The following is an 18,979-nucleotide window of genomic DNA, read 5'->3' as shown; positions in this document are numbered from 1 at the left end:
CCCGAAATAACATGGAGCATCGTCTTCAGTGGTGCAGAAAGGGCGTACAGTGGAATATGGAAGCTTGGAAAGCTGTATTATGGAGCAACGAACACCCTCCAGCCTCTACCGAGCAGATGGACGAGTGGAGTATAGCGAAATCTCAGTGAAAGTCTCTTGCCAGAGTGCATAACCCCAACTGTAAAATTCGGAGGCGACGGTGCGATGATGATGGTATGGTTCTCTTATTCCTGGTTTGGTCTCGGATCTCTGTTTGTGGTGCTACGAACTTGAACTCCGAAAGGTATCTGAACATTTTGGACAATGCCGTGCTTTCCACTTTGTGGCATTTCTACGGAGCTAACAATTGTCTCTCTCTTATAGGATGCTAATTGCGTGGTTTGCGGTCACGAACGTCACTACACTTGACTAGCCTCCACATGGTCCTGATTTCAACCCTATTGAACATCTATGTGATGAACTAGAGCATCGGGTGAGGTCAAGGGACATCTGCCCTTGATCTTCCCCTGAATGAGGTCAAGGTACATCTGCCCTTGACCTCATTACATGCCTACAGGAAAAATGGTCCAAAATTCCCATTGATCACTATCGTACGCTTGTGGGAAGTATGCTCTGTAGGATGGCTGCAGCATCGCAGCGAAAGGTGGTCCTACATCTTATTAAGGTGGGCACCATGGCTGTTTATTCCTTACACTATGATGTTCGTTGACTTTGTTCCATGCAGGGTATACATCTAGCAACCAGCAACCTACCCTATCCTCTCAATTTTCGTAAAGCTACATGAGGATGGTCCATATTATTTTAATAATAAGCATGCTCTCAAAAAATATACTATTCTGAAACAAGTCTGTGACAACATTAATTTCAGTGTAATAAGTCTTAGTTAATAGGATTTCTAATTATATCCCGATTAACATTTTCACCAATTATTCTAGATATCGTTTTTACCATTTGTAATACTATAAATGAGGTATTTTCAGGCATTCTTCCTGCAACATATAAAAGTTTACAGGAACCTCTACCATTCCTTTCCATTATAAGACTATTGCTTCTGCTCTACCGATCCAAACATCTGTTCTGAGCGAGTAAGAGAAATTATCGTCACCGGCATGAAGGCTCCCATTTCTTATCCAAACCAAAATCCCCATCCATTTTCCAACCCTTAGTTGATGTACCAAACCTTAGTTTGGTACATCAACAAAAGATGTACCAAAGTAGTTGAAGAAATAATAAGGATAAAACGATGAGTGCATTTTGGTAGCATTGAAGGTGACCAGGATACCTTTGTCCCATTAAACGATGGCTTGAAAATCAATGTTTAAAGCCACTGGTTGAATAGAGTCTTGATGGTTGGGATGTCTGAGCCCACTGCAAGGTTTGTCGATGAATAGCATGAATCGAGTATACTATCGTCAACAAAGTTGTGGATAGGATTAGTGGTGAGTGAGACAATGTCATTTACGTATGTGAGAGAAAGAGAGCAGGTATTAGAACACAGCCCAGAGTTACGCTTGTTTTATTCCTCATTCCTTATGAGACAGCAATCTAGTAGTACATGAGATAGAGAGAGAGAGAGAGAGAGAGAGAGAGAGAGAGAGAGAGAGAGAGAGAGAGAGAGAGAGAGAGAGAGAGAGAGGAGGGTCTAGTAGGCCTATCGTTATTGTAATGCTTCAAAATTGCTTTTAAGCTCCTTTTGGAAGGTGCAGAAACAAGAGTGAACCTTTCAACTAACTTTCGTTCATTTTTTTTTCTATGAGGTCTGCATACTCACCTTTGACTGGAAAAGGTCCTTCCAACACTGATCTTCCCCACCAGAGAAGGACTCCGGTAAAACCAACTGAGCTATTGAAGTATGTTAGTAGTGCCATTATTAATGTCCAATGTATCTGAATATACTTGTTTGTATTCGGAAAGAGAAATATAAATTTGTGGATACAAAAGCCAATTTTCACTACAGGAATTTACTGAAAAATATAAAAAAATCCAATGAGATACTCTTACAGGAAAGTTAGAACTGGTATTTATTTGCTTTCCATTCAATTTTGGCTGTAAATGAAATATGCCCTTCCAAAATAAGTTGCTAACCAAGGGGGGGGGGGTCATGATTGGTATTCCAGAGTAAGCCCTTTTTTGCAGTTAATAGTTTACACTTTGTAATGAAAATCACTGTACAACATACGCATGCTATATAATCCAAAATATATTAAACTTTTTCCTACAAAAATTTGTAATACAGTAGTGACATCTAGTAGCGGACTTAATGAAAAGTAATGATCGCAGCCATATTTATAAAGTAGGATTAAGTGATTCTAAACTGACGACTGAAGTTACTGCAAGGCTTACATGCCTTTAATATCCAACAAACGTCCTCAGGTCGCTTCAAACCAAAAAGAAAAAGAGTCGAGTCGAAATTGATTAAATATTAGAGCATTCTTTGTTTGAAAAAGTGTACTTTAAAATCAATTTCAAAATATATTCCAGCATTAGTGTGAATCCCTTTCTCTTGCGTAGAAGACGTATGCAGTTTTAAAGCACCCTGAAGGATTGGATTTGTTTAAGATTAATCTGAACCGAAGGAAAAGTTGAGCAGTTTGAAATTAAAAGTGCAATAAACTTCCTGTTCCCATAAGCACATTTAAGCTCGACAAATATATGAGCTAATTGTAGCTATAAGACTCGTCCTCGCAAAAGTAATCTCATAATTAAACCCTTATGGGAATAGTCAGGACTTAAAATATTCTATAGCGGAATAGCAGGAACTCAAATTCAGTGAGCTGGGAAACATTTTATTGCTTTTCCTTCTTCGTTGATTTATGTTAGGCATTAGTAATGACAGCTTCTGCAATCAGTAGGCCAGGAAGACTCTATTGCTGCCTCTGGCGATCGATGATAGAAGATGGCCCGCGAACTAAGCTCTATTGATTTATATGAGCAAGACCATCCTAAATGGTTACGATGCTGTATTTCCAGCCCGCATTGCTAGAAAACTATACTTTCCCTTCGCTTATTTGTACCGAATTTTCTATTTCACAACACTTCTTGAGAAACGTAACTGCTAAGAACATAAACGCTGTAATGATGCAAAACATATATATTACTTGAGAGAGCCATCTTGTCCCAGAGAAATAAGTTCACGATTTATACAGATTAGATATCAATAATAAACAGAAAATATTCTAAAATATTATTTATATAAAAATATAAAATAAGATTATTATTTAAAATAAAGAACCAATAGGCTTCATTTCGGCGATGTAAAACATTATTTAATTAAGGGGATATTAAATCCCACATTGTTTTAAAACCGAATAAGAAACTCAAGGATCGGAATCGAAGAGTTTCATGCCGAATATAGTAACTAGAAACGTATCGGCGACTACTAGCGTGAGCTAAAGCACGTAGTTCAAGTACGTAGTACAAACTAGGGCAACTCGTTGCAAAGGTGGAGAAAGTTCTGCTCGCTATTCTTAGTATTTTCCATAATGTAAATCCCATCTCCTAGGAGATATATGATGTTATACATTATGGTGGGAGGTCCCTACCCACACCGGTTTCGATCTTTATTGAGATCTCATCAGTGAGAAGCCCTATTGGCTCTTTATTTTAAATAATAATTTATGGGTGCACCTTTTTAACAACTCGTGTAGCAGAGTATATAAGTTCTGTTCGCTATACCCTTAGTATTATACTTTGGTCTGCTACTCACTGATGAGATCTCAATAAAGATCGAAACCGGTCTGGGTAGTGACCTCCCACCATAATGTATAACATCATATATCTCCTAGGAGATGGGTTTTACATTATGGAAAATACTAAGAATAGTGATCAGAACTTTCTCCACCTTTGCAACGAGTTGCCCTAGTTTGTACTACGTACTTGAACTACGTACTTTAGCTCACGCTAGTAGTCACCGATACGTTTATAGTTACTATATTCGGCATGAACCTCTTCGATTCCGATCCTTGAGTTTCTTATTCGGTTTTAAAACAATGTGGGATTCAATATCCCCTTAATTAAATAATAAAATAAGATACTGCTTTAACAAATATATTTTCTATAATTATTAACTATAAATATTGCTAAAATATAAAACACCAAAATATAGCTCACATACTTTTATTTAAGTAGTAACATTCTCTGTGTGGTGGCCGCGGTAAGAATTGCTCTACTGCAGCCCATGCATATCGTATGCGGCGGCTAAAATGGGCACCCGGGGAGAGTAATGGAAGGCAATGCTGCAGCCCAAGGTTTCCCAATTTTTTTCCCCCCATGACACGGCTATTTTAATACTTTATCTTCGTAACCCACTAAAATTTTTATGGCCAATAGGTAAAATAAAACACATTTGAATGTTCATAGAGTTTTCATTTATTGTTATTATTATAAAGAAGCATTTACTCTTACACAAATATAAAGAAATTAAACTAAAGGCAAGTAATTTATTAATGAGAAGTGTGATGCTGTTGTTTGTAAACTAGAAACTTCAGGTTTGGAGGAGAAGATGATAACTTTATTATTAAATCCGGTTCGACTTTCAAATCGGCGACCCGGCATTTAGCTTCCGTGACCCGGTGCCGAGTCGTGACCCACCATTTGGGAAACCCTGCAGTAGCCAATGAAGTTCTGAGGCTCGGCTATTCCTGTTACCCTCCTGCCATGATCAGAGCTCATAGCTCAATAACATCCTATCCTTACATTGTCCTCTACAGATAACGAGGATATGAAACGCATTCTTGCTTGAGAGAGCCATCTAGCCAAAAAAACCCATTAAATTCATTTTGTTTTGCTTTTTAGAAAAGTCGTCGCAATATGTGCCTTAGTTTCGATTTGGAGTTTTTGTTTTTGATATATAACGAGTGATCATGAATTTATTAGGTGAAATAGTTAAATTTATGTTCTGTAAGTGACTCGATTTTTACTTCGGTGTTTGTAAAAAGTAGTAGCTGTTCAACAGGTAAGAAGTTTATTTAAATTATGGAAAATCTTGATACAGACGACTTAATCTAAAAGTTGGACAAAAAACTAGCACTCGATCTGCTTAAAAAAAACTATTAAAGAAATTTGAAGTCGAGTGGCCAGATTACTTAAACATATATTCAGTGACAAGTAGTGACCCTGAAGGTGATGACATGGGAGCAGGGGGGGGGGAATGATAGTCTTAGTAGTTTCAACACTTAAATAATTCCAAGAAGTACATGGGCGTAAAACACGCAGAACTGAAGAGGTACGCAGAGATGATAAAATGGATGATGACACTCCTAATACAGATACTTCAAAGAGAAAGTGCCTCCAATCATCCCACGAGACAAAAGCAAATGGATGTCGATTATAGCAATTATGAAGGATCAAAACATTGCCTACGCATGGGCATAGAGATTCAGCTCACTGCAGTCTATCGTCACCTAAGCAAAGTAATGGATAACCTCTATGTACAATACCACACATTCTCCCTCAGCTCTGAAAACAGCCGAAAGGTCATACTGAGAGGGGTTACTGAGGACTCACCACTGAGGAGATAGCGACGGATCTCAGCTATCACAGTTTGCCTACGATCAAAGCGAGCAGAATGTTTAGAGCTTGTTGGAAATTCACAACTCCTATAAAAATATTTATGAATTAATATCGATCTGCGGGCTCAGGATAAACGCCTGAACCTTTAAGAAAAAGAATATCAGCAGGGCAGTGCCATAGATGTCAGAAATATGTCCATGCGCAAAAACTATGTACAGCTGACTACGGGTGTTTGAAATGTGGAGAAACCCACGCTACTAACACCTTTGCGAAGCCTAGAACCATACCGGCCAGATGTGTCAACTACAACGGCCCTCATCCTGCAAATTACAAAGGTTGTAGCTTCTGCCTAAAAAATAAATTGGCGGTAAGAAATAATCGAACTTCCTCTCAACCTCGCACGCAATTAAAGAAAGTAGAATTTCCTCAGACTCAAGCAATATCAAAAAATCAAGAAGATACACATCAAATAAATAAATAAACGTATGCCGAAGCGGCAGGCCCCAAGAAAGCAACATGCCAGGATCAAACACATCCTAACCTGACTGCGGTTATTACTGCCTTTCTAGCTACCATGCTTCAAGATTTAAGTAAATCATTGGCCCTGTACCCAACATAAAATCAAAGGACGAGATTGAAAAAACAAAATAGAAACCTCACTAATCAAATCAACAAAGCACTAGCAGCAGCTGTCACGAACACTACAACTATTGACAAGCGTAACCGTCATCCAGAAGATATTATGGCCAAAATTAGAGAGAACAAAGCCAGGAAAAGATATCATAGCACACGTGCCCACAAGATAAAAAAAAAACCTCCTCAATAAATTGAACAGTTCAGTCAGAGAAGCGCTCAAAAATCACAGAAACCAGCAATGGAGGAAATGAATTGTCATCTCTTAGTCCTGAAGTTCATGCTATTTAGAAATTTCTAAAAAATCTCAGAAAAATAAATAAACACAAATCCCCCCCCATTCAATCAAATCAGGGTTTCGCACACACTAATGCTGAAAAAGCAGAAGCTATAGCAATTAATTTGGAAAAACCGTGCAGTCCTGCATACGAAAATTTAAACATCAGTCATGTTTACAAGGTGCATCGTCATGTTCGACGCACATGAAAACAACCTAACAATAATTCAAATCTGCTTAACCCTGCTTCACCAGCAGAAATATTTAACATAATTATTAAATATTAATTAATCATCAAGTATCTCAACAACAACAAAAAAAAAAAGCTCCAAGTCCGGATGGCATCACAAACAAAATCATCAAATTGCTACCGCGCAAAGCTATCGTGCATCTTGTCATCATCGCCATGAATGTAAACTTAAGAATACAATATTTCTTTCTTTCCTGGAAAATTGCTGATATTACACCAGTTCACAAGCTGGGTAAAGATCCACATTTGCCTAAGAATTATTGCCCCATCAGCCTGTTATCCAATCTATGTAAAATTGCCAAAAAAATTACTCTCCAGACTTCAAGAATCAATAGACAGATTAAATATCATACAATGTGAACAATTCGGTTTTCGTCGGAATCAGAATACCACCCAACAGATTCATCTTTTAGGAGAGTATATTACTATGCGATACAATTGGAAGCAACACAGCGGTGCTGTATTCCTTGACATTGCGAAGGCTTCTGATAAAATTCGGCACTATGGTATCCTATACAACCTCATTAGAGCCAACATATCAATGAATATAATACGTTTAACCAATCACATGCCTTACCGATAGAAAAATGTAGGTCACAATTAACGGAAAAACTCTACTCATCGTAGAATTTTGGCTGGAGTTAGACAAGGATCTTAACTGGCCCCGCTTTTATTCTCAGTCTACATGGCAGATATCCCATAGAACCCAATGGCGTCCATCGCGGTTTTATACGCAGACGACACTGCAGTATTAGCTAAATCACTTCGTCCTCCCCTTGTAATAAAAAAACTTCAGGACAGCAACTCAAGGTTAGAAAAATGATTCTCAGACTTGTGACTACAGGTAAACCCTCAAAAACGTGTAGCCATGCTCTTCACCAGAAGGCTAGCATCTCCCAAAGAGGACATTCATCTGTTTGGTACCAAAATCCCATGGCAAACAGAAACCAAATATCTCGGGTTGCTACTAGACAAAAGATTGTTTCAGTGATCATATCAGGTACATCTGTGCGAAAGTATCCAAAACTATCGCTCACTTCTATCCCTTCATTAATCGACGCAGCAAATTAGACGCAAGGAACAAACTATTACTCTATCAGATGGTGATTCGTCCTATAATTACCTACGCCTCTCCAGCTTGGAACCATACCTCCAAAGTCAACATACTAAAATTGCAACGAGCGCAAAACAAATGCTTGCAAATGATACTAGATGCTCCATGGTTTATCAGAAATACACATATTCATCGTATACCACACATCTCCTCATTCCTGTGCTCTCTAGCAGTAAAGTTCTTTTCAAATGCCGCCGCGCACCCTAATCAACTAATCCAACAAGCTGCAGTTTACAAGGAATGCGACCTTTACAAACCCAAAAGACCTACAGCCATTTACTCTCCAATGATATCATTTAATCTCTCAGCCCCCACAGCTTGATGCTCATAAATTACTCTGAATTATTTAAATTTGTTCCAAGGGTGAGATCATAATCTCGCATGTTCCAGAATTGACTTTCACAGTGTAAAGACATCCGTAGACTTCTGTTGACCTGAATAAGCATTAACTTGTGATTTCATCTAGAATAGTATAAATAAAATTAAACAAATAATAGTTTAATTTAGGAGAATAATAAAGTCATCAGTTCTATTATATACGTATTGCAATATCTAGTAATTACCACCATTATAATTATGCTTATTATTTTGATCGATATCGAACGAATTCTTTCTCTATATTTCAACGGAAATATTAATTGAGATCTTTAGAATATCAGAAAGTTCCTCGCCTCTTAAAAACTGAATTTGCTCTTAAAGCAGTCTTTATGAAATGTATCTTTTTGATTTTTCAGGCAGAGTCCAACGAAAGCCACAAAAATCTCCACAGTTCGCCTAATCGACATCAGGCCGGTGTCTGTCCTTGTAATGGTAAGTACGGATAGTTATTTCTCTCGCTACAATAAACGGAAATCCTGTAATCTATCAGGAAGAAAGAGTACTTATGATATCATCCCATTAAATAAGATGAAATCGGATTCGCAATCAATCAAAGCTATCCACGCTATAGGATGACCATACTTAAATTCTGTAGTCCTATATTTGCAATGGTACTCTAACTAATATGAAATAATTCGAGATATTAATAAATATATGAGTTTTTTTCTCTAATTGTGCTCTTTGTTTCGTTTCTTTATTTTTATTAATGTTTGTATTGAAACGATGCAGTGATTGTAATAATTTACACAATTTTTCCATCTCACGGCAAATGTTTGATTTATTTCAAGAGAAGGATTAATTATGAAAGTTGAATCGCACAAATATATTGTTATTAGTTGTTTTAGATCAGTGTTTCCCAATCTTTTTTGAGTCGTGATCCCCTTTTATAATAGCCAAGTAACCTGAGATCCCTGCCACATTTGCATAAAAATATTTTTAATAGAGTAAAGAAAACACATTAAAATATTTTTCAGAATATAATTCTAACCTAATATTTTATTAACCTAATTTAATGCGATGATTGTACTTGCATCTGGACAACCAGCTTCAAAATTCGCGGCTGAGTTTGTTAAAGCCAGCCTCACATCATCCTCAACATTCAGTCTATTTCTTGCCTTTCTTTTGATATAAAGAACGTGTAGAGGCAAATGGAAGCAAAACTCGAAAGGCAAGCATGGTGACATTTGGCCATAGCTGATTCATAGCACACCAGAAATGAGTAAGCAATTTTTTATAAAACAAATTACGTGCTGAGGAATCGTTTTGCAGATCCTGGAATTCACCCTGTACTTCATCGGGAATGCTGTCGACCTTCAAGGAAGCAGAGAATGGGTTTCGTACCAGCGCAGTTTCTTCTGTAAGCTCAGAGAAGTACCGCTGAAATTCTTTTTCAAGGGATTCAAGGTGCCCAGTAATCTTCAGATTCGTCTTCCACACTGCAGACTTCATCTGTTATTCAAACATCGAGAAACCGAATCAAAAATGAATTTCGATATTGAATTTTGCATCACAGTGAATATTTTTTTCGGTTTACTATTTGTAAACATGGAATTTTATTCAAATAATAACACTGCATTTGTGTATTTTATTTTTAGGGAGTGAATCAAGGTCCGCAGAGGCGGAAATCTGAAAAAATATTAAAGGTCCACCATAGCAAGTAATTAAAATAATATACAATTTTTAATATGTATGAACTCGGCGGGCCTTTGATATTTTTAAAATAGCTGCCGCGGTGGATCTTTAATTACTTCCCTTCATTTATCAAAAATCAGGTGACAACCCCCTAGTAGAATATTGCAGTGTAGCCATGTTGAAATAAGTGTCGAAAACATTCGTGGTGAAAATTCCTATAAAATTAATTCCAGCTAAAAATAACGAAGAACTCCCAGAAAACACTTTGTGACCCTCTTGTGGGCTCGCGACCCACAGGCTGGGAACCCAGGTTTTAGATAATACCATGGGTATGGAAACAAATATTATTGTCTATACACATGGTTTAAGTCAGTTGTATATAAGAAGGTCTTGAAATCTGGTATTTGAACGTTTTTTTGTGGACTGGAGATGAAGAAACACTGCTCTTCAATTTTAATTTTCATTAATATTATTTAAGGAAAAATTAAAGCACCTCCTTGGCTCAGCCGAGTAGATCGATAATTCATTCCTTCTCTCTCTCTCTCTCTCTCTCTCTCTCTCTTGGTCCTTCATTCTGTTATATTATATCTTTATTTTTTTTAAATATTGCTATTTTTACATCCATATCTAAGCACAAAAACATAACAAGAATACCGACAACTTTAACAGGGCTAAAGATTATATAATTATTACGCATAAAATTTTAATTCACCTATCACTAAGGCTTCCTAACTATCTAATTATTTCTTAAAGTTAAGTAAATTTATCGTTTCAATATCTATTGCCGAATACCATTCCACATATATTCAACTCTAACAGTAAAAAAAAAATGTACTTTGTTTCTATGCTTTATACAAACAAACAAAAAAAAAACCCACCAACACCTTTTATTCCTAAAGAAAATAGGCGGAACTATTTTAGTCTTAACTAGCTTTTAGAAATAGGAAGGTAGCAAGTCCTTGATTGTCGACAGCAGGTACAGGCCACCTACCGACGATTTCAGGTCCTCGGAGAGACAATAAGGCAAACGACTGCTGCCATCTGGTCTTCCTTAACCATAACTGGTATATTAATATCAGAAATATTGTGAGTCCTACGGTCAGTTTAGTAGATAACGGTGGATAATGGTTGCATACATAAACGGACTTCTAACAAACAAAAAAAAAATCTTCTAATAAAATAATTTAAAAAATTCTAATATTTTTAAATTATTCAATAAACTAAAAATTCAACAGTTTTACTAATTTAAAAAGCGCGTGTTTATAGAGCTAAATTATGATCTGTTTTGTTCTCCCCCCCCCACCACCAATTCAAATCAAAAGTAAATCCAAGCAGAGAATGCTTAGAAATGGCGCGGTGTTCTCTTACCATTGATCTACGTGGGCGTCGCCTAGTTCGTTCAGGACAACAAAACATTGTACCTAATCAGATCTTGTTGTCGTCTGGAAGCATTATGTTAAATTTATCACAATTAAATTTAAAAAATAAAATAAAAACACACTCTTCTAGTATACAGAACTGAAAATACACTTAAAGCCAGTTTCTTTTCCGTTTCTTGTAACCAACCTTTGTCATCGAAATCACATTCCTTCAATACTGTGTCAAATTATAAGACTATTAAAATGCATTTTCTGCCTCTTCAAATTTCAATAAGAGAATGAGATTTCCATTATAGTCACCACACTGTTGAAACCTGAGTAATAATTTTTTGAATTATTAGCAATAATAATTTTCAATATCATTTAGTTTCTATTTTTGCTTCTGTTTTTCCTCCCTTGTTGCTTTTAGTGTTTTAGAATTCTCTGACGCAACAAAACAGCAAAATTAAGTATTATGTCTGTTATGCAGGTTAAAAAAAAAACATCCGATGACTCGGAAGAGTCATCACTCACTATTCTTTCAAAAAAGAATATAAAAAAAAAAACACCTAATCACTGTTCCTCGCAAAACTGTGTCATTCTTCAAGCATGTTCTTTACACAGCCCTGGACTTTTACATAAAGTTGCCCAAGTAAGAATGAAAATGAGGTACTTAATATGATGCATATTGTTAATGTTTGCCAACATCCCTAACAATTTTGACAGCAAGCGAACAACTAAAATTAATCAATTTCTGGATTAAAATCGTTGCTCCGTTTCGAGTTCAAATGGCATTTGATGGTCAATATCTTGGGATATTTACTTAACTTGGCATGAATATTATCAAGCGATCCAGCATTGCTTGTTGAGCCCAGTAGCTATTCTAAATATCAATAAGGCCAAATTTTAATCCATTTATGTTAACAATTATCAATCCTTCACTTTTATTCAAAAGAGATATTCAGCATGGTATTGCTACTAAATTTGAAGCATCAAATACTGAACTGAAAATAGTTCAAAAAACATCAAAAATTATTTTCTTCTTTTTCTTTTCTTTTCGTTCTTCAACCAACTCCCATCAAATCTGAAATACAGTCAGATTTCCGTTGCGGAAGCCTCCTTGGAAATTCACTCTATTTGAACAACTATGGTGGAGGTGTCGAGCCTTCCTAGATGCCACTAACAGGTCTCATCATTCAGATGATTTGAAATATATGTTCCTAAGAATGTCTGGGATCTAAAAAATATTCAGCCTAATCGGCTTAAAGTATCGGGAGGATTGTACCGTATGGATCGCTTGCTACGATGACGAAATATGTCCTACGCTGCTTTGAATTAGATGACCTCTGCCGTCACATCGCTCAACAGGTTTCGACTACATTTGGAGTATAACTTTTTCATTCTGTTGTTTTATGCTCCCATAAAAATTTCAGCCTAGTAGGACGAACATAATAGGACTGTGAGGAGAGAGCCATCACCTCTGCAGTGCATGTCACATTTATATATTCACTTAAGACCAAATCTCGACTATACTTGTTCCCTATACTGCTTAAATTCCTCCCACCCCCTCCTTTGCAACCATTCGTCCAAAATGAAAGACTGATTGCAAAGGAGAATAAAGAAAATTAAATGCTTCAGATACAAGTTGAATCACTCAACCAATTTTAATAATTTATTCCTCGACTGTTTACCTTTTTCATCCAATAAAAGTAGAGCCGCCGTAACTCAGTCGGTATAGACGGAGCTTTTTTGTCGGAAAGACCTCGGATCGATTCTCGTCCCTGACGTGAGGAACCTTTATCTGGTCTCTTTCGATTAAAGGTGGGTTAGCCGGTCTCATACAGAACACACGCTGCTACAGTCAAAAAATACATACTTAATACCTCATTAGGAGGGCTCGACCAATCCTAAGGGGCGGTCCAGGAACGGGGGGTGGGGGAAGTAGAACCCCACACGAATAAAATAAATCAAAAAAAGTAAAATCTCATAAAATCTCCTCTGTGTTAAAAATAAGCTAAATACTGAGTAAATAAAAAGTGGGCTGCAATTAACAAGTGGATACGAGGCTGATATTATGAAATTCAAGCAGTAATTGAAAATAATGTTAGTAAGCGAGCAGCTACCAAATTGCAATCAAACATCTGCCCCGTAGTGCGTTTCACGGTTTCACTTACAAGGTATCATTAGCTACTAAACACACCTAATTTAAATACCTTTAGCAGAAATGAAAATAATTCCATAAAAAAAATATAAAAAGACTTCCTTTCATTCTGTTGAAGGCCATCACTCCTTCGGCACGAAGTGCTTTTAGTTGCATAACTTCTCGTAAGTGTAAAATACCCGAACCTTTGATATGTTATGTTAATCATAGACCTGCTGTTCGATAAGATTCCGTGTACTTTGATAAAATTATGACATTTTACGTATAGGGCGTTGTCTTATGTCTCTTTTCTCGGAAAATATTCTCATACGCACACATAAGGACGAATAAAAGAATTTAATCATTCATAAATAATGCCACGTCACATATTTCGTTCCCTTACACCCTATCGTACTACAGCTGTAACCTTTTACATTTTGTATAGAATCTGAAAATTTTATCACTTTTTTTGGAAACCAATTTAAAGAAAGCAGTTTCTGTATCGTTTATAGAATAGATCGTGTTATTTGCTAAGTTAAAAAAAGTTATGAGCCACAGATTGGTTTATTTATCTGACAATAAAGAATTCTATCAGTTCTTAAAATTCTATTAGTTGTTAAAGAGTCGTCAGTAAGCTTTCTTTAATTTTTTTTCGAAAAGTTCTTAAAGTTCATAAGTTTATATTATAAACATTAATCTAAATTTATTTCATTTTTACACAGTTACTAGCCCTTGTTATGCTCAGAATATGGTTACTTCAGGGATCCATGCCCCAGTTCTCCGACCAAGATAACCCTGCCTCCTTTTCCACATCATTATCTACAAGGTAAGTAAATATCAACAAATATTAACTGTTCCCTGTTCACCTTAAAATACCGTAAATGTTTAGTTAATGAAACTTATGAGTTGACAACGTTGACGAACCCAGAACTACAATTCATTGTAGTCAGCATTACAATTTAAAATTACCATATTCCATATAACTTAAATGACATCCATGGTCACTACACAATACTGAGGGTGGAGCTTCCACAAAAGATACGATTTCCTATTATTGCCATTTTTGGAATTTGGCCTTCATCAACAGAGCGAGTTTGTTGCCTAATCGGTGGATATTTACGTGAAAGGTATTCCTTCAAGGAGTTAATAGTTTACCTCTTAGAGTCAACCTTCGATCTCAAACATAAAATTCAGTCTAAAGTTTAATTATTGACTTGGGGTACATTTTTTATTCCATGTCTTATTTATTGTTGCTGAATTAAACTAACTAAATATATATATATATATATATATATATAAAGATGTAATAAATACAGTACATTTGATTCCTTCTCTCTCTCTCTCTCTCTCTCTCTCTCTGAGCTACAATCACTAGCATATCATTTGAGAGGAATCTGGCCAAATCACCGAAATAAAATCTAATCGTTGCCTTTCCGTGTTACAAATGTTTCAACAAAAATCGTTCAGAACTCTTCCTGTGAGCCAGCATATGCTGGTAGAATATCCTGGTTTTATCCGCTTAATTTAATTAACTTCACCAAAAAAAATAGCCGTTTGGCTTTTTATCTTAGGATTCATTTCGTTTCGACAACCTAAGGAAACTGAGGAATAGCTGCTGGCATCATTCTGGGGTGATACAAATAATATATCAAGTATATCAAGTAGACCATAGTCTCATATCAAGTGCTGTAGTCTATCGAGTTGAACCTTCCACTCGCTCATTGATTATAAAGAGATTTTCTTTATGATCAATGCTTATCACACACTTCATGAAGAGGTTTATTAAAATTAACAAAATAAACATTCAGATGATAGTATATATATATATATATATATATATATATATATATATATATATATATCATCTGCATTCTGTCATTATTTCCGCATAGACATATTGCTTCAATAATGAAAAATCTTCTACATAACGCATTTAAAAAATGCCATTAAAAAGCGGCATATTTATAATACATCTTTTATCTATCTATAATATAAAATGATAACCTTTTTTGTATCACATTATTTTCAAGTTATTTGAAACTTTTTGAAATTCAGGGACTACCCTGAGTGTCGAGTCTTCAAAATTTGTCATCAGAATTCAAGGAGAACCGGCCTACCAGTCCGTAACTCGGGGGGGGGGGGAGGATTGGGCGCCGTAGGCGTCAGGGGGAGGAGCCCCCCCAGTAATAAATATATATTTATAATAAACAAGTCTTGGCTTTCCTCACAATCTTCCTAAGTTTATAGAAATTGATATGAGAAAAGCTCTGTTCGTTTTATGTATTTTCATTTTGCGTCACACCTTTCTCCAGAATGCATAAATTTGCATTAAGAGAGAATTTGATGCACTTGTTAGTTTCAACATTTACTACCTTTGCTGGTAGATCGACTTGATCTACGGGATATTTACATTGGGCTCTAGGTCCCACTTCTCAAACTTTATTTTAATAGAGTTGTTGCATTCTGTTAATCATGACAAAACCTCTCAATGAAGGCATATTTGAAGAAGTTTACAAAGAATTACTAAGATTAGGAAAACTTTTGAGCGACAACTGGCCAGGGAAAGTAAAGCTCTTAGATACATTCCCCCCTACAGCAGTCACAGAAGATAGGATGGATGATTCTAATGAAGGAAGTATGTTGACTGAACCAGAATCAAGTCACTCCACGAATACAGAGAATGCTGCATCTCAGGATAATACTCCGCAATTTGTGGAAACTAACACAGAATTTCAAACAGTCAAAAAGAAAAGGAAAATCTCCTCTACTGCAGATACACCCAAAACAGTGGAGATAGAACCAGATAATGTAATTAAAGAAAGGGAACCCCCAGTCGTCCTAAGGGCCAAGGAGCACTGGACGTCTGTTGCATCCACACTGAAATCTTCAGATATCACCTTCATTAAAGCCACAAACACAGAAGAAGGAATTCGCATACAACCTAAAACATCATCAGATTACAGAAAAATGACCAAACTTCTAGACAACAACTTGCCATATCACACTTTTGCACTCAACAGTGAAAAAAATTTAAAAGTAGTGTTAAGGGGAGTAACTGAAACATTACAAATAGAAGACCTCACTGCAGACCTCCAACTTAAGGGATTTAGCCCAATTAAAGTCAGCCGAATGCGGAGAGCTGATAAAACACCCTATCCCCTAATTCTAGTGGAAATAAGCAAAGACCAAAATCATATATACAATCTCCAAACCATCTGTGATCTAGTCATAAAAGTTGAGGCATTGAAACATAAATCAACTACAACCCAGTGCCATAGATGCCAGAAGATTGGGCATGCCCAACGATGCTGCAAGGCCGAATTTCGTTGCGTTAAATGTGGTGGCAAACATGCATCAAATGAATGCCATAAACCTCGTACACTTCCAGCAAAGTGTGCAAACTGCGGAGGACCACACCCTGCAAACTATAGGGGCTGTATAGCATTTCCTCAAAACCAAAAATTACAACTCAAAACCAGTAAACCTCTTCAAGAACAAGCGTATTCCCATCAAACCATAGTCTCCACAACGGATGGAAGATCGTATGCTGAAGTTACAAGATCGACCTTCCAAAAAGACCCAAAACCAAAGCAGTCACAGCAAACCAACAAACCTATCCTACTGAACATAACAAGCCACTTAGGTGAAATGCTTGCTGAACTCCAACAAACCAACCCAACTCAAGAAGCCAAAGATATCATCTTAAGGCATACACAATCACTCTTTATGGAAATTCTTAATGGATAAATCTAAAAGAAAACCGAAATCATTACAAATTGTTTCATGGAATGCAAATGGTTTATCTATCAAATTACAGGAGCTGCAGGAGTTTGCAGCAGAAACTCAAGCAGACATCATCCTCATAAATGAAACACATCTTCGTCCAAGTGACAAAATCAAAATCAATAGTTATAGCACTTACCGAACAGACAGATGCTTTGCTAGAGGTGGAGGCACTGCCATCTTTGTGAAAAGTAACATAAAACATAATTCAATAGCAGAACCCCAAACAGAACACATGGAAACTACAGGAATAGAAATACATATGGAAAATACAAGCAGAATTACGATATATGCAGCCTACAACCCCCCAAATAAAAAACTCCTTGAATCTGACTTAGAGGTGATACTAAATACAGGCAGAGCAGTGATTATAGCCGGAGATCTTAATGCCAAACACTGTCTGGAATAGCAGAAACTCAAATATTAATGGAAGAATACTCAACTCTTACACCACTTCAAGAAATATAACAGTAATAGGACCCACTGAACCCACACATTATGGAGATACCGGTCGTCCTGATGTACTAGATATAGCTATATTAAAAAACATAGCGCACAGCTATCAGATACAAGCAATCAACGACTTAAGTTCTGATCATAACCCCATCATATTACAACTAGGCACCATACAAGATATAACAGAAAACACCACCGCATTTATAAATTGGAAACAACTTCCCTCAGCCTTCCAGGAAAACCTTGGTCCAATACCGCATATAACATCTGCTGAAGATGTAGAAAAAGCAGTGAAGACTCTTGAAAAACAACTGCTGACAGCTATAACGCAGGTAACAAATATAACCAAATATACACCATCAAATAAACTTACACAGGATATAAAACGTCTTATCCAAGAGAAAAACAGATTAAGAAGACAATATCAGAGAACAATGGACCCAGCGGATAAACAAGCAGTCAATAGAGCAACAAACCAGGTTCGATATGCCCTAAAGGACCACCGTAACCAACTCTGGAATAACAAAATTCTCCAATTAAACACAGAGGATCAATCAATATGGAAAATGATGAAATCACTCCGTTCAAAGCGTTTTACATTTCCTCCAATCCAAGGTGAATCTAATGTTGTCTACAACGACGAGGAAAAAGCTGAAGCATTTGCTGATAGTTTAGAAAAACAATGCAGCCCCAATTATATCAATACATATATAAATTTCATAAGTAAAATTCACACCCAAGTGCGTAAAACAACTCAAAATGTCTCATTCCAATCCAATAACAAATCCGTATCACCAACAGAAGTATATGAGATTTTAAGAAAACTAAATAACAAAAAGGCTCCAGGTCCAGATGGAATAACAAATAAGGTACTCAAGTTACTTCCTCGCAAAGGGGTTATGCATCTAGTAGCCATCATTAATGCCATCTTCCGGCTAAATTATTTCCCACAACGATGGAAAATTGCCGACGTTTTCCTAATTCCCAAACCTGGGAAAAATACACAGTTTCCTGTAAATTACAGACCAATCAGTCTTCTTTCATGCATAGGTAAGATAGCCGAACGTGCTATTCTCACACGGCTTCAAGAGGCAACAGATATCAACCATATAATTCAAGATGAACAATTCGGCTTTAGGAAATATCACTCCACAACGCTACAAATTTACAGAGTTATCGAACATATAACCCAAGGGTATGAATGGCACCAACACACTGGCGCAGTTTTTCTAGACATCACTCAGGCATTTGATAGATTATGGCATCATGGACTAATTTTTAAACTACACGAAGTTGGTATTCCATTGCCACTAGTGCTACTTATCAAATCATATCTACACAACAGAAAATTTAAAATAAAACTCAACGGTATCAGATCCACGGAGAGGAGAATCACGGCCGGAGTACCTCAAGGCTCTCTACTATCTCCCCTACTCTTCTCCATATA

At 36.6% G+C, this 18,979-nt stretch overlaps 1 protein-coding gene across 1 annotated transcript in view; it reads left to right on the top strand.

The window, feature by feature from the left end:
- Positions 1-18,979, top strand: part of LOC150108652 (protein O-mannosyl-transferase TMTC1-like) — a 166,036-nt gene that overhangs the window by 103,612 nt on the left and 43,445 nt on the right. Inside the window, exons 5-6 of the mRNA XM_090416133.1 lie at positions 8,520-8,595; positions 14,016-14,119. Coding sequence (XP_090272259.1) covers positions 8,520-8,595; positions 14,016-14,119 — 180 coding nt within the window. The remainder of the gene's footprint in view (positions 1-8,519; positions 8,596-14,015; positions 14,120-18,979) is intronic.

Source organism: Typopeltis vanoorti, chromosome 3 (genome assembly GCF_054136105.1).
Source record: "Typopeltis vanoorti isolate ZY-2024b chromosome 3, IOZ_Tvanoo_1.0, whole genome shotgun sequence".
NCBI classification, from domain to species: domain Eukaryota; kingdom Metazoa; phylum Arthropoda; class Arachnida; order Uropygi; family Thelyphonidae; genus Typopeltis; species Typopeltis vanoorti.
The sequence above is the reverse complement of the archived record's forward strand: the minus strand, read 5'-3'. Positions and strand labels throughout refer to the sequence as shown.